Source organism: Cydia strobilella, chromosome 3 (genome assembly GCF_947568885.1).
Source record: "Cydia strobilella chromosome 3, ilCydStro3.1, whole genome shotgun sequence".
In the NCBI taxonomy this organism is placed as follows: Eukaryota; Metazoa; Arthropoda; class Insecta; order Lepidoptera; family Tortricidae; genus Cydia; species Cydia strobilella.
In genome coordinates this window covers 8,971,552-8,987,122 of record NC_086043.1, presented here as the reverse complement: position 1 = coordinate 8,987,122, position 15,571 = coordinate 8,971,552, and the positions used below count along the sequence as shown (strand labels likewise).

The following is a 15,571-nucleotide window of genomic DNA, read 5'->3' as shown; positions in this document are numbered from 1 at the left end:
GAACGTGTCTTGCTATTTCAGTCACTCTCGGTACAAAAAGTACTGAGATTGACTGAAGTAGCATGAAAAATACTATTGACAAATCAAAGCGCCAAGTCCGATATAAAATGTATGTTTAGGAAGGTATTTATTTGATTTAAGAAAAAGAAAACTTTAGGTATCCAAATTTAATAGTATTTTTTTTCTTAAATGTGATTTTTCTCTTTTTAGGGTTCCGTACCCCAAAAGGAAAAAACAGAACCCTTATAGGATCACTTTGTTGTCCGTCCGCCCGTCTGTCCGTCCGTCTGCCTGTCACGTCAAGACCCTTGATCTCGGGAATGCGTGGAAGTATTGAGTTGAAATTTAAACCATGTACTCAGATCTACGATCCCTTTGCTATCCTAAGCTGTAAAAAATCAAACTTCTATGTTAACGTAAAAAAATATACGGCCGTTTATGCCGCAAAAAACGTTTCGACACTCGCAAGGGAATCAAATCAAATTTGATATTATATATATTATATTATATTATTATATTTCCCGTTGACTTAGATTAGAACTATGAAATTAGGCAAGTAATATCGTCTTACACTACAAATACAGGGAAAAATCTGAAAACTGTAAATTGTAAAAATAAAGTTAAATTTGTACGGAACCCTCGGTGGGCGAACCCGACCGGCCGGTTTTTTATTAATATATCCAATATAACTGAACGCACCTCGGTATCCTCCGGATTGCATATTATAATAAATTTCCTGGATGCAAGTTTTATTTTAAAAAACTGCTTATACTGACTGCCCAGCTTCCTAAAGTAATAAAACAGTGTAACTGAAAGAAAAAAGAAACTAAATAGGTGCAAAAAAACGTAATTAGTAAAACACTGAAAAATATTCAACAACAGTAGGTACAAACCAGGGTCCATCAAAAAGTCCAAAGCATTTTCAACAATATAAATTCCCGGCGGACCTGGAATCTTCTCAAACTGTTCATTGCTTCGAATCCACTTATTAACGTAATATAAGGCAAAAGCCAGTCCCACTAAATACAACCACAACATCACTACTTATTATAATGTACTGCTGCACTGTCTCATCGCGCTCCGATCTTACAATACATACTTTATCGGGAAGGACTGACTGATATAAACATATGCACCTCGATAAGATTCTCGTACTTTGCACGTGGCACGCTTATTATTTATTATCTATCATCAAATAATTGTTGTCACTTCTACATTGCATACCACGTCGTTACTTATAGACTTTATGTATTTTCTATTAACTTAGAGATACCTAAACTGAAAAAAATTGATCATCGCTGCAGCATTGCGCATGCACATGAATTTTTACACTAACACGAACGTTTATTTACACTAAACATGCATGCCGACTCTGTTTGCCGCCATTTGCGCACCAATTTTTTGGTTAATATAAAAGTCAATGTAACCGCCGCCGCCGTGACAAAAAACCTCGTGAACAACGCGAGGAAGATGATGATATAAGTCAAGGTATTAAGGATGACTCACGTTAGACCGGGCCGCGCCCGGGCCGGAGCTTCCGGCGCTTCGTTTTCTATGGAAAGCACCACGTGATTATCATGTCATAGAAAAGTAAGCGCCGGTAGCTCCGGCCCGGACACGGCCCGGTCTAACGACGTAAGTCATCCTTTATCCAGTATATTTACACTAGCCCGCGTAGAAATGATAAAAACTTTGTGCTCCATTTTTAAACTTACAAATTTATTTATTCTTTTTACAATTTTTTTTAGCTTAGCTCTACTATATTTAAACACATCTCAACGGGCCTATATGTTATACGCGCAAAGCCTTCTTGAGCTTACTGTGGGGCTTAGCCAATTTGTGTTAGAATGTATAAAAAAAAACCGGCCAAGTGCGAGTCGGACTCGCCCGTTCCGTACTTTTTAGTATTTGCACAGATTAATAAATAGTTACTACGTAACAGATACCTCATTCCCATACAACAGCGAAAATACCTACGCTATAATAGCCTACAAAATCTTAATAATAATACCTGGTTCTCAGGACGATTAAAAATGTACCATAAGTATGCGCACAAAGAGTCGAGACTACGTTGCCCGCCGTGCGAGTCACGTGCCAACGCGTCATCGTAAGAATGCGCTAGGGTTGTACCCATGATGATTATTGTAATAAAACGAATGTCAACCACATTTTTTATTAGTCAATCAAATATTTAAAAACAACACTCTAATACCAGACTCGAAAAACTCCTTAATTTACGATTTACCTACTTATGTTCAAAGAAATAAATGGTGACAAAATTCAAAAAGATAGATTTAAAATTAGTATTTTCACCTTTCTTCGTCTCTCGGCAATGAAAAAAACGACAAACTTTCCTATGTTTTTTGACTACTGAACAATAATTACGTGGTTTTTGGCATTTTGAAGCGTAAGCGCGGGAAACGTGCGGTGCGAGCGCTCAGGCGGGCGTTCGGCGGCCCTCTGTCGGTTGTATCGTCGACGATACGCCGAGCGGTGGGCATATAGCGCGTGGCCTTGAGTGAGTGACGGAGGCCTGGTATTTGTTGTTATAGCGGCAACAGAAATACATCATCTGTGAAAATTTCAACTGTCTAGCTATCACGGTTCATGAGATACGGCCTGGTGACAGACAGACAGACGGACAGACGGACGGACAGACGGACAGCGGAGTCTTAGTAATAGGGTCCCGTTTTTACCCTTTGGGTACGGAACCCTAAAAAGTGTAAGTAGTAGTAAAAAGACGTACAAAGCGCTGCGAACGCACTCCCTCATGCTTGTAATTTGTTGTAACGTACATGAATTTCTACTCTTTTTTGCCAGACTTGTAAGAGCCTATATCATCTTCCTCGCGTTGTCCCGGCATTTTTGCCACGGCTCATGGGAGCCTGGGGTCCGCTTGGCAACTAATCCCAAGAATTGGCGTAGGCACTAGTTATTACGAAAGCGACTGCCATCTGACCTTTCAACCCAGAGGGGAAACTAGGCCTTGTTGGGATTAGTCCGGTTTCCTCACGATGTTTTCCTTCACCGAAAAGCGACTGGTATAAATATCAAATGATGTTTCGTACATAAGTTCCGAAAAACACATTGGTACGAGCCGGGGTTTGAACCCACGACCTCCGGATTGCAAGTCGCACGCTCTTACCGCTAGGCCACCAGAGCTTTTACTGTAAGAGCCTATAGCCTACAGAATATAATGCACACACAAATGCAGGCCGGGCCGTCACATAAACTAACCGCATAATAAGTATGTACCACCTGTATAACTAGTTTTTGTTTGTGACATACAATAAATAATTCTATGATTCTAACAACGATATAAACCTACAGTTTTACTGGTATAGTCCACCCCGCACATCAACGGATGGGTCAATCAAAAAATCAAAGGTGCCCATCACTGGCTGTGTTGCCGCGTTGGATTGCGATGGGCAGCCTCTGCACCAGGAACGACCCGGAGCGTGGTTCAAAGATCCGTTCCGGCAGCTAATTAACGAAGTATATTTTCGAATTAAAAATCAGTTAATACCAAAGAGGATATAATAAAGCAAAGCCGATATAATAGGATAGAGCGGTATTGTCATAGTAAATTTTGTAGCCACAGTAAATTCATTACCATCTATCGACACACGATTAAAACTAAAAATAAAAATATCAAAAAATTTATTTATATATGGATAAATGATTTTTTATATTTGCAATATTTGCATTGGTTATTTTTATATTATTTTGACCCATGTGATATGCGTTACAATTGTTAAATAACATACGAAACCGTCAACGCCATCTATACGAGAGTAGGCCAAAGGTAGTGGCGCCATCTGATCGAGAATCAATTTTTCTTGATTTTCGAGGCAAGTTTTTTCCTTAGACTGTTTCTATCTATTACGGAGTTATATCTATTTAATCATAATCATAATCATAATATCGTTTATTGCACCATGGTAAAAAGTTGTTACAAAAAAATACAGAGTATATAAGTATCACATGGACCCCAGAAGGGTGTTGCAAACATTTTCTTAAGCTAAGTATTAATAAGTTTACTTACGTACTAACTTTGGAACATTAACAAGCCTTATAATAGCGGTATATCAAAATTATATTAATTACTTATGAAAAATATCATCTAGGAATTCTGTGGCTGAGTAGTATGCTTTTTCTGCAAGGAATGATTTCAACTTTTTTTCGTATGTCGCGTCTCTTTCCTCTTTGAAATCACCCGCCTACGTGCCATAAATAATATAATAATACGAAGGGGAGGGGCAAGGAGCTGACTGAATCCTCCAAAACAAGCCTTGCCTCCACGCTAACTAAACGTAAATTTAATGGTTCAAGTAATGTCCATGACCTGGCACAATCTGGTCTTTATCACTTGTTTATATATTGTCTTTATATTATATTTTGATTATGCGAAGATGCGCTTATGCACTTTTATTATACGATAAAGTACGGTCAGGGAACCCATATATCTTATTGTGTTTGCTGGACACGGACAGGACCAGATACCTACTCGTACATGCATGTTCAATGAGAAAAGGTAACACATCTTATTACAATTATAAATTCTTCAGTTTGGATGTTAAAGTCTTCGTTGCTCAACATTTCAAATGAACGAATTTGGATAAAATGTGTCATGAATGTGTCTAATGATAATGACTCGTAGTTTTTAGAGTTCCGTACCCAAAGGGTAAAAACGACATATTGGTGTCCAATATGAAGTTGATGTGAAGACAAAACCTATATGGCTAAGGAATTCAAGTTCGCAACGGTTGCAAACGAGCGTGCGGGCCGCCTGATGTTAAACCAAAGAGTAAAGTAAGTATGTTAAGCAGTCACCGCAGCCTTTGAGCGCTTGCAACTAGTAGAGATATGCACTCTAGATCGCAAATCCATGGCTGTGTGACTCAAAGCCGCAACAAAAAATCATTCCCTTGAGGAAAACACATAATAGTACATTTCGATGCTAGTGCGGAAAGTATGTCATTACTTCACGAGTACCGGCTACGGCTCGTGGCAAGACTCGGGACGAGTGAAGAATGACATATCCGCACGTGTATCGAACGACGTTTTTTAATACAGTTGCGAGAAAACAAGAAAAGCAACAAGTATTAAGGAATGGAATTCGAAACTTTTTATATTATTAATTCTGTGACATCATTGACATTGACATTATGAACAGGTGTTTTTCTAGCTTTTATTCGACTAGAATATAGGTAGATTTTGTTATTATTATTGAACCCACTTCAATTAAAGTTTTTTTTTTTCAAATGCATGTTCTATAAGACAGAAACAATTGTAAATATTAAAACATTGTACTATTATTACCTAAATATCGTTAGTTACGATTATTTGTGTATCGTATATTTATATAAACAATATCGAATGTTGCCTTTGGAAACTTAAAACATTCTTGCAGTAAGAAAATACGCCTCTTCTTTGACAGGCGTTCCGTTCCATTCAGACAACTTATTAAGAACGGTTTTTCAACATTAAATAATAAACGTGTTATAATACTTATAATGATGAAGAGGTAAGTAATAAAATATGAAATATGCATATTTTACGTATTCTTACATTAACAGTAGGTTTTAATGTTGATTACAACGTTTAAAGGAAACTAATATAAACACTCATCAATAAGTAGTCATGAATTGGAACAAGTATAAATTTAAAAAAATTGGAAAAGTAAAAAGCACTAAGTTCGCGAAAACCAACTTTTCGCACGCTAAACAGCCACGAAAAGTAGCACTTTTTGAGCAACTGTATTAAAAAAAAGGTTTTTGACTTTTTGAAACAGGTTTTGTAATATATATAGGTAATGCAGGATGGACGCGAACAACCCCAAAGATTTTATTAGATACTCATCCTGATGGTATTCTAGTAAAAAAGTGTATTTAGAATCTGTTCGGAAAGAGAAGAGTCGTGAAATGTATTGGGCCCCATACCTGGGGTGCGAAACTCCTAGCTTCGGGCAAACTCGGCTCCGTTCGGCTCAGCATTGCTCTGAGCAATTATTAGGGTTGGCACAACTTGACGTCCCTTTCCGTGCACGACCGCAGTAGGCCGAGCACATGATTGGCGCGACAGTATCTCGCCGCGAGATAGACTACCCTTCTTTTACTAACTGTATGAATTAAAGAGGGACGGGTAGTCTATGTCGCGGCGAGATAATCTCGCGCCAATCATGTGCTAGCCCGGCAGATAAGATAATGACCTCAATTTTGACAACCCTAAATAGCCGAAAGGGATAGTGCCATATATTAGAAAGGGACATCATGATTCGACCCTGAACCGCTGTCAAACTTCGGTTTTGTAGGAAGTTTCCTTTCCTTATTCTGTGCCCATACATTCCACGTCTCTATATGTTAATATTTTGTATACTACATATACCTATAATTAAAACTTCTTGAACTCAAAATCTGGTCGGTTTCATCCATGTTTCATCTGTAGGTACTTAAGTGACAATGACATTCAGCATGTGCAAAATGTCACAACACAAAAGTGCCCTCAAATAATTACAGTTTTTTAACAAACATCCCTCCATGTGAAATAAATAATATGAAGACGCGGAGCAAGGAGCAAGCTGAATCCCCCCAAAATACAGAACATGAAACCATACCTCCGGGCTAACAAAATATTAATGGTTCAAGTAAAGTTCATGACCTACATGTTCAGTTTGATGTTTATCACTTTTTATAAGTAAAATTTCATATAATAATTCAAACATTTATGATTAGCAAAAGTTTTTTTTCTTGGGCCCCCGACTCGTAAAGGTAAAACGTGTAGGTAACTAGGTACATATTACCTAAGTGCAAACTCTAGGGCAAATCTGCCACGGGAGAGTGCTGAAGGGGTGCTGTTTTTGAGGTACATGTACCTATATATTATAGGTATAGTTATTAACATTATTTCTCCGGAAACAAACCATCTCACAAATAACTAAATAAATAATTATTTTTATGACTTTAAAAAAAACAAATTCGACTTTTCATAGGGAAGAAAGGAAAACCAAGTTAAATAGCTTCGTGTTGTCTACAGGCAGATATGTTTTCTGCCACGTCACTGGTGAATACCTAGTGAATTCAAATGCCTGAGTTAATTTCAGCAGCTGCGTTCCGCGTCTCGGCTGGGCCGCCTGCGCCTGCTTGCGGGAGAGTTCGCCGCCGACGTGTGTACCATGTGGCGCTACGGTGCGCCTTTCCCCACCTTCCTCAAAATCGTTGGCACGCTCGTCATGTGCCTACTGTTCATGATGCCTATTCTCTACCCGCTTTTTGTGATGATGCTCACATACTTAACATTTGAAGGACTATTTCTCAGGTAATTTTTCGGTAGTAGTGTCATACTCATACCTAGTTACTTATTTTAGTTATGAAGAATTATTCAAATCTAAATTATATTGGAATCACACTGGGTTAACTGCCGAATGAAAATAATGACGGTTAAAATCTGGCCATTTCAGACTTTGATTCAGAGACCGCATTACCCAACCTCACCCCACCCATACCCAAGCCACAGTAATACCTACAACATTTATACATGTTATTGAACATATACAGTCAATATATGTATGTATATTATCTAATGAGTTATGCTGGCCCTATGTGATTAATCGAGTTGGAACAATAAAACAAGGAGATAATAAGCGTATACACAATTATAAAGTAGGAAATACAATACCGTACCTTAATTTATAATGATTATTGTCATCTTAAAAGTAACTGATTGGATCGCCCCAATATGGTAGAATAAATGTAAAAAAAGTTTTCACTAACAATTCGATTTTCGTTAAGTACCTTTTCGCCATTGGATAAATTGGATTCGTCAAAACGAATAATTTGAGCTAAAACTTGAGTTTTTCCTTTACTAGTATGTATTAGCTATCGACAAATCCACAATTCAACCCCTGGCTCCATAAGTACCTATCATACACCTGATATGGATCAGGTGTATGATAGGTACTTATATAAGTACCAAATTATTGTATTATTATTCGGAACACTTGCAAATTAAGTTTCATAATACTATTATGTACAAAATCGATTCCCAAGATTTTATTACATTGGTATAGGAATATTTTGCCGTGTTTTTGTGTTTGTGCCTGGCTAATATAAATGCATATTCTCATTTTATATAGGTATAGATTTGCGTGTGTTTGCATGCTGTTAACGTTTGGCCTAATAATTTTTTCAAACGATGATTTTCGCATTATTGATATTATTATGTTCCATATTCCATGTAAGTAAGTAGGTCATATATATTTAAACAACTGTTAAATTTTGGCTAGGCATGGTATTTGCGCGAAGAAAACTGCAACTGCATTTAGTTATTTCATTTTTGTGCATGCTCGTTTAGGTGCCTACTAACGAAAGAGATGCGACTCTATCTTTACAATTTATCTATTGAAAGCTTAACGGTTCTCGAAAAAAAAAGGATATTATATAATACAGGATAAGAATCCTAGTGAAAATTATTGTTTACTCATGCAAAACCTTAACACCAGGTGTCATTTTTGTCAGTTGGTGGCTGGTGCAACCTTGGCGGTTCACACTGTTGCAAATCGGACAGCGTGCTCTGGGGCTGGTGTTCCGGGTGCAGCGTGCGCGCGAAGTGTGGAAGGTGCGCGAGGTGCTCACGCGCGCCATCCTGCTCGCACACTCCCTCGCCACTTCCATCGACTACCTCTGTGTCATGCAGGGGCTTCTCGATGAGGCGTAGACTGACCGCAGGTCACAAGACATGTAAAAGGGCCGCGAGGTATCCAGGCGCGTTTACTGCTTGCACACTCGTTCGAAACCTCCGTGATATCTCTGCGTTATCCAGGGGCTCCTTGATAAAACCTAGGCCGACCGCAACTGGCGAGACATGTGGAAGGTGCCCTAGTTGCTACGGCTCTTCATCCTGTTCGCACACTCCCTCACCTTCATCCGTCGTAACCTCTGCTTATTTGGAAAGTAGAAGATAAATAGGCGTAAGACGGATATCGAAGAACCAAATGATTTCAAGCAACTCGCCAGTATGATATAGTTACATGTAACTTTGCAGGATTAATAGTGAATAATCAGATTATAATACAATTAAAACTCTTACCTAATCCGCTGAACCAAATACTACACTCAACTAAATGCACTGACAGTGTAGGAAGAAATAAAGGGTGGAATCGGTAAATCAAAATGTATTTAAACATAAAATTACAAAAGTCTGTTTTGATTATTTACTAAAACTTGAAAATAAAGTTATATTTAATATAATTCCGCTGTAATCATTTTAATAAAACCAAGCACCTGTTTGCTTAGATGTAGCTGAACTGAAATACTCAAGGCACATTCACAATCGGCTAACAGCTAACAGTTAGTCTGGCTGCCGGCGAGCCGCTAGCGTCCAGCACCATTATTTAAAATAGAGCGTTCGATTGGTAGCTAGCCCCGAACGGCTAATCCTTTGTCTATTGTTAAGTTAAACCGCACAGCTGCTACTTAACTGCATAAAATATAAAGGTTGGGTCGCTTTAACCAGTTATTGAATTACGACCCAATTAATTACGAATTACTAGATAGATTGATAGATAAACTGTTTTTTTTATCTTATCTTTATCTTATTTGTTTGCCACAATACACACAAAATATTCAAATACAAATATGACATAGGTATACAGAACAATCCAGAAAAAAATAGAAATTACAACAACAAATAAGTCATACAGATTAGGAAAAAATACATATAAATACTGTTTTATACAAATAAATATCCTGTGTGCGTCGCAGCAAAACAAAAAGATTCTGGCTCAGTATTACGCTTCACCCATTAGGAAAAGCACAGATTTTCTGCCAGGACCAGATCACGTCAACAAAAACAGTGGAAAATAATGAAATAGTCGAAAGTTAGTACTCACTTAATTAATTATTAATAAATAACTAGTGACACAGTTTAAACTACCATAGGGACATATAATGCTTGCACATAGTTGTGACATAGAAGTGTCAGTGAGGTTAGCATACATATGTAGTGTCAAATGTGATTTAGAGAAAATCTTTATTTTTAAGCAGGATTACTAAGACTAAATTCGGTAATCAGCAACCAGGTAACCGTGAGGAATTCCCAAACTTTGCTTCTCTAAAAGGAATTTTTTGAAATGAAATTTGAAACTACGCTTAGTTTTCATAACACGAATAGGTGGAGGAATATTGTTCCAACACCTGGTTGCGAGATACCGAAAGCAGCCTGTAAAAGCAACGGTTTTGTGGATGTGCTTCTAGGAGACATCGTCTGGTGGAACGAGTACCGTGTCGTTTATGGAAAGAGGATATACGAATTTTGGTAAACAGGTATTCGGGCTTTTTGTCATTCAAAACGCCAAATAGCAGACTCGCAAGATGTAGATGCCTACGAGAGGACATGTTTAATATGGACGCTTTGTTTAAGTAAGGTGTAATATGACTTCTCGGCGGGATTAAACAACAAAAACGGAAACAAGCATTTTGGACTCTTTGGATAAGACGGCGAGTTTTTTCCAACAGTCGTGGCCCATACACAATATCTGCGTAGTTTAACTTGGAGAGAACCAGCGATTCGCACAGCAACTTACGTATCTCCTCGCTTAGGTTTCGAATTTGGTAATTGCAATAAGATTCAAAATGAAGTAATGGAATAGTAGATTGTGTTACAAGGGAGCAAAATGACATATTTACGGCGAGGGCGTACATTGAATCCTAAACGAAGCGAACGATTTTAATAATAGAATCCCGAGAGTAACGAGGGATTCTAAAGTAGAATCCTGAGCGTAGTGAGGGATTCAGTATTCAGTCATTTATTGCCTTCATAGATACATAATAAGGTGTTACATAATAATTTTGATCAGCTATGAACCCTGTAGGGCACTGCAAGTTAATACTCACTAATTAACTACATTCTTACTTACGTAACTTAATAAGTAATTAGTAAGTAACTAAGTAATTCAAGTGTGTTACGCCCAAGATGGAAATAATTTTGCTACCATATGACACATACTGCTTTTCACATCACCTATGAGGTAATTATGATGTTTAAAAATATTATATAAGCTAAAAAAATAATGTCCAAAAAAAATGCAAAAATAGTGTCCTAGAACAGAAAAGTGTTACTTTGATCCCTCCTAGCAGGGAAGAAAAGGGCCACTTTGATCCCTCCTAGCAGGGAAGAAAAACCCCTTTTTCGAATTGGTGATGTGAAAATAGTTATTTGTTATACAAGGGTGCAAAGTTGTATTTTACCCGCGAGTGTGGAATTGAAACACGAGCAAGCGAAAGGATTCTATAGTTGAACCACGAGCGAAGCGAGTGGTTCTAAAATAGAATCCTGAGCGTAGCAAGTGTTTCAACACACGAGAAGTAAAATACATTTGCACCCGTGTGTAACACAAAACTTTTCACCTCACTATAGCAAGGAAAGTGCAACATCCACAGGCGTTAGAGCATCTTCATCACTGAAATCACTCATTTTTTTACGATATTATAACAAAAAACTCTGGAAATTCTGTATTTTTACGTGAGAAGTTTTTAAGTAAAAATTTTGTTGACAATGTTGACGTTTCTGACGTATGAAATGTCAATGATGCGTTTTGAAATTGCATCGACTCAACTTGTGCGTTCAGAATTATATTTAACATCATTATTAAAAAACAAACGTTTCTTATGGAACTTTAAGGTTTATGACATAAAATCATTAAATAAAGCTAAATTTGGTACTTTTTATTAGATTCTCAAACCATTTGTTTAATGATAATTAATATCAAACGAATCATTATTATGAGCGTTTTACGTTTTGTTATCTGTCAAGCTACTTAAACGTGCTCCATCCAAGGTCAAATTACTTTCCCCACTAGTGGATAAAATGCGTTTTTCCCCGCTTGTTTTAAAAATATTTTTCCCCTCACTAGCTCGGAAAGTTGTCTTTTATCCTTTAAAACAAGCGGGGAAAAACGCATTTTATCCACTAGTGGGGAAAGTAATTTGACCTTGGATAGAGCGAGTTTAAGTAGCTTGACAGATAACAAAACGTAAAACGCTCATAATAATGGTTCGTTCGATATTAATTATCATTAGATAAATGATTTGAAAATTTAATAAAAAATACCAGATTTAGCTTTATTTAATAATCTTAATTCATAAACCTTAAAATTCCATAATAAACGTTTGTTTTTTAATAATTATGTTAAATATAATTCTGAACGCACAAGTTAAGTCGATGCAATTTCAAAACGCATCATTGACATTTCATACGTCAGAAATGTCAACATTGACAACAAAAATTTTGCTTTAAAACTTCTCACGTAAAAGTACAGAATTTCGAGAGTTTTTTGTTATAATATCGTAAAAAAATGAGTGATTCCAGTTGATGAAGATGATCTAACGCCTGTGGATGTTGCACTTTCCTCGCTATAATGAGGGGAAAAGTTTTGTGTTACACACGGGTGCAAATGTATTTTACTTCTCGTGTGTTAAAACACTCGCTGCGCTCAGGATTCTCTTTTAGAACCACTCGCTTCGCTCGTGGTTCAAGTATAGAATCCTTTCGCTTGCTCGTGTTTCAATTCCACACTCGCGGGTAAAATACAACTTTGCACCCTTGTATAACAAATAACTATTTCCCCTCACTTTCCCCTCAACTATAGAATCCTTTCGCTTGCTCGTGTATCAATTCCACACTCGCGGGTAAAATACAACTTTGCACCCTTGTATAACAAATAACTATTGCTAGGCTGTGCGGTTACTGAGTGCCGGCGAGTCGAACGCTAGAACGCTACAGAACCAGTCTAAAATATGTCATTAAGGTGCGTAACAAAGACGCGTTATCGGAGAGGGCACCTACACTGGTTTTTTGAGCGTTGGACTAGCCTTCGCGTAGGTTCCAATTAGAATTATACGACCTTTTTTTGCAGGTAATGAAACCAAAGCCAAATAATGAAACTGGTAGTATGAGCTGCGGGAGTAAGAGAGGGTTGACAGTGGCAGTAGGAGTTGATTGAGGTTGGGGGTGGTAGTTATCTAAGGTACTCACTAAAGGCCATATCTGGTTTTACCTTAACATTATTTGGCCGTAGTGATTTATTCCAAGCTATTTGTATTTGTATTGCATGGCGCCAGTGTAGATAGATATTATTGAAATCCGTTAAATAGTTTAGGCAGTAGAAGAAACATTTAGATTTCATATATGGTGTCCTCTGACGGCCGTTATTGAATTTTATTTGATATAATAAGTCTATACTATACTTATACATAGACACGGTCTGTACAGTAGAAGTTACCAGCATTTCCTCGCTGTATCGTAATACCCGTCGTACTTAAGGTGGTTCGATTTTCATACAAAATTCAATCTGCTTTAATTAAGGCACTACACACTATTACTACACAAATATTTGCTCATTTATCTACTTTCGAATATTCGTTTGCGCTAAATTAATAGAAAAACTTTGTTTCATACAGAAATCATACATAAATCAACGTAATTTTTTCATCAATTTTACGTATGTGTGTGTCACAAATGTCGTGTACAAATACGTTGCGTGCGGCGTTGCCACTCTATGACGTTGGCGACGTTGCCTGGCCGACCTGGCAGGATTTGCAGTGCCGTCATGTTTAGTGCATTTTTATTTGACAGTGTTGACACTGACACATAGGGTCATGTTTATTGTGACATCAATTTGTTTGTATAAATTGAAAATGATAGCAACGCAAAGAGTATAATAATATATGTAGCAACGTCTAAATCAAGTTACAAAAATCATCGGTGTTCTGGTCCGCGAAAATCCAGAAAAATTCAGACTTTCGGAATTCATGATGGTGAAGTTTCGTAAGGTAGGTACAGTTTCATTCCTTCATTGTACATTGTAATTTTCTCGTGCCGATCTTTTTAGAAAATAATTCTCACTTCTTCCGTAATGGTAGATATAAGCAGTGAACAATACCTATATAATGTAATTATTACTGTTTTGGTTGCCGAATAGTCAATGTGTCACTAACTCTAGGTTTTTTTAGGTATTGTGCAAAATGAAGAGGCATTCTTGGAAATAAAATGTTTTCCTTCATTAGCCAGAAAAAATCAGGACATCCTCACTGCAATAAAGTAAAATAAAACATTTCCTGGGGATGAAAATTATGGAATTTTGTCTATGAATGAAAAACACAATTATTACTAGGTAAGTAAATGATAACTTTATTAGAATCCATATTGTTGCTTCATCTTTCTTCCTATAACATTAGAGATTTTGTGCTATCATGATATTATTTTTCTTTCAGGTACAGGGACAACTACGGATAACAAATATGAAAAAATGTTATTTCATTTGTTGTGTGAATCCATCTACACCAACAAGACATCCACTGCTGGACATAGGCCTCCCCAGGGATCTCCACAACGACTGGTCTTGCAAGACCGGCCAAAATATCGAGAAATAAATAATATAAATAAACATGATACATATCCCGTTTTCTATAATAGTTATAATTAGAAGGCCATGCAATGTTGTTACTCACTGTACCTACTTGAATCCAAAAAAAATATATAAAAAAAGTTTTAATTTTATTTTACAATTACTACTTTATTATTAGTACATTACGATACAAGTGCGAAAAGTAGGAAATTGGCAACGAGTGGCGATAAATTTAAACACGACCGAAGGAAGTGTTTTAATCGACCCGAGTTGCGAATTACCTTTTCGCACGTGTATTGTACAACGTTTTACAGTACATAATTATGGCCCTTTACATTTTCGACATATGCACGTATTGTACTAATTACCGCACTAGGGCGGTAACGTATATGTAGCACCATATGTACTAAAAAGTATTTAACAGTACATATGGTGCAACTGTCTCGCCCTAGTGCGTAAAGAGCACTTTTCATGCATATGTCGAAAGTTTAAAGGGCCATATGTACTGTAAAACGTTGTACGATACACGTGCGAATAGGTAATTCGCAACTCGTGTCGATTTAAAACACTCTGCGGTCGTGTTTTAATCTGTCGCCACTCGTTTCGAATTTTCTCTTTTCCGCACTTGTATCGTAAATAACTATTTCAAACTGCAAGGGTACGATGATAGATCTCAATTCAATATAATTTTGCAACATTTGGCATTATTAGGTTATAAATTGTATGGAGATGAAATCTATCATCGTACCCTTCCAGTTTGAAAAATACTATAGAGGCTGGGCAGTAAGGGATTGCTTTACTTGTAGAACTATATTTAGCGCTTTAAAAAAAAACTGATACCTAACACTTACAAACCTGGACTTCCTTGGGCTAGTTCTACTAAGAATCGTCAGTATTCTCCATCCTTTCTGAGTTGGAAGAACCCAAAAAGGTGAGAGTTGTGAAAGTCAGGTTTTCAATATATGTGGCGTTTTCAACCAAACGGGTACCTACTTATTGTTGTCATATTTCCATAAAGCTTCAAAATGAAATCAACCTAATCGACAACCGACAATGTGGTACCTTTTAGTTCAAAACGTCACATATTTTTATAAAACGTTATAAACTAATTTATTAATAATACTGAATATCTAGGAGAAAAAGAAAACATAAGTAAAAACTCAAAAA

General features: G+C 37.0%; 2 protein-coding genes and 1 long non-coding RNA gene across 4 annotated transcripts in view; 2 read left to right on the top strand and 1 right to left on the bottom strand.

The window, feature by feature from the left end:
* Positions 1–1,072, bottom strand: part of LOC134756206 (uncharacterized) — a 35,451-nt gene extending 34,379 nt beyond the window's left edge. Inside the window, exons 1-2 of the mRNA XM_063693035.1 lie at positions 894–1,072; positions 700–809 (exon numbers count right to left, since the gene is read on the bottom strand). Coding sequence (XP_063549105.1) covers positions 700–809; positions 894–1,038 — 255 coding nt within the window. The 5' untranslated portion in view covers positions 1,039–1,072. The remainder of the gene's footprint in view (positions 1–699; positions 810–893) is intronic.
* A 785-nt stretch (positions 1,073–1,857) lies between these two features.
* LOC134755813 (uncharacterized) overlaps positions 1,858–15,571 on the top strand; it is a 359,324-nt gene continuing 345,610 nt past the window's right edge. Inside the window, exon 1 of the long non-coding RNA XR_010129083.1 lies at positions 1,858–1,889. This is a non-coding gene — a long non-coding RNA (uncharacterized LOC134755813). The remainder of the gene's footprint in view (positions 1,890–15,571) is intronic.
* On the top strand, positions 6,435–8,776 carry LOC134755800 (uncharacterized). 2 transcript variants are annotated; one of them, XM_063692407.1, is made up of 3 exons: positions 6,435–6,646; positions 7,103–7,317; positions 8,517–8,776. In XM_063692407.1, the coding sequence occupies exons 1-3, from the start codon at positions 6,605–6,607 to the stop codon at positions 8,713–8,715; spliced, it is 456 nt and encodes a 151-aa protein (XP_063548477.1). In that variant the 5' UTR covers positions 6,435–6,604; the 3' UTR covers positions 8,716–8,776. The 2 variants fall into 2 exon arrangements, with proteins under 2 accessions (XP_063548477.1, XP_063548478.1); XM_063692408.1 differs by having other exon boundaries at positions 6,436–6,646; positions 7,106–7,317.

Coding starts and splice junctions, on each gene's coding strand:
- LOC134755800 (XM_063692407.1), top strand. CDS start 6,605: ATGAAACCATACCTCCGGGCTAACAAAATATTAATGGTTCAA. Junction 6,647..7,102: donor ACAAAATATTAATGGTTCAA/GTAAAGTTCATG, acceptor AGTTAATTTCAG/CAGCTGCGTTCCGCGTCTCG. Junction 7,318..8,516: donor TTTGAAGGACTATTTCTCAG/GTAATTTTTCGG, acceptor CATTTTTGTCAG/TTGGTGGCTGGTGCAACCTT.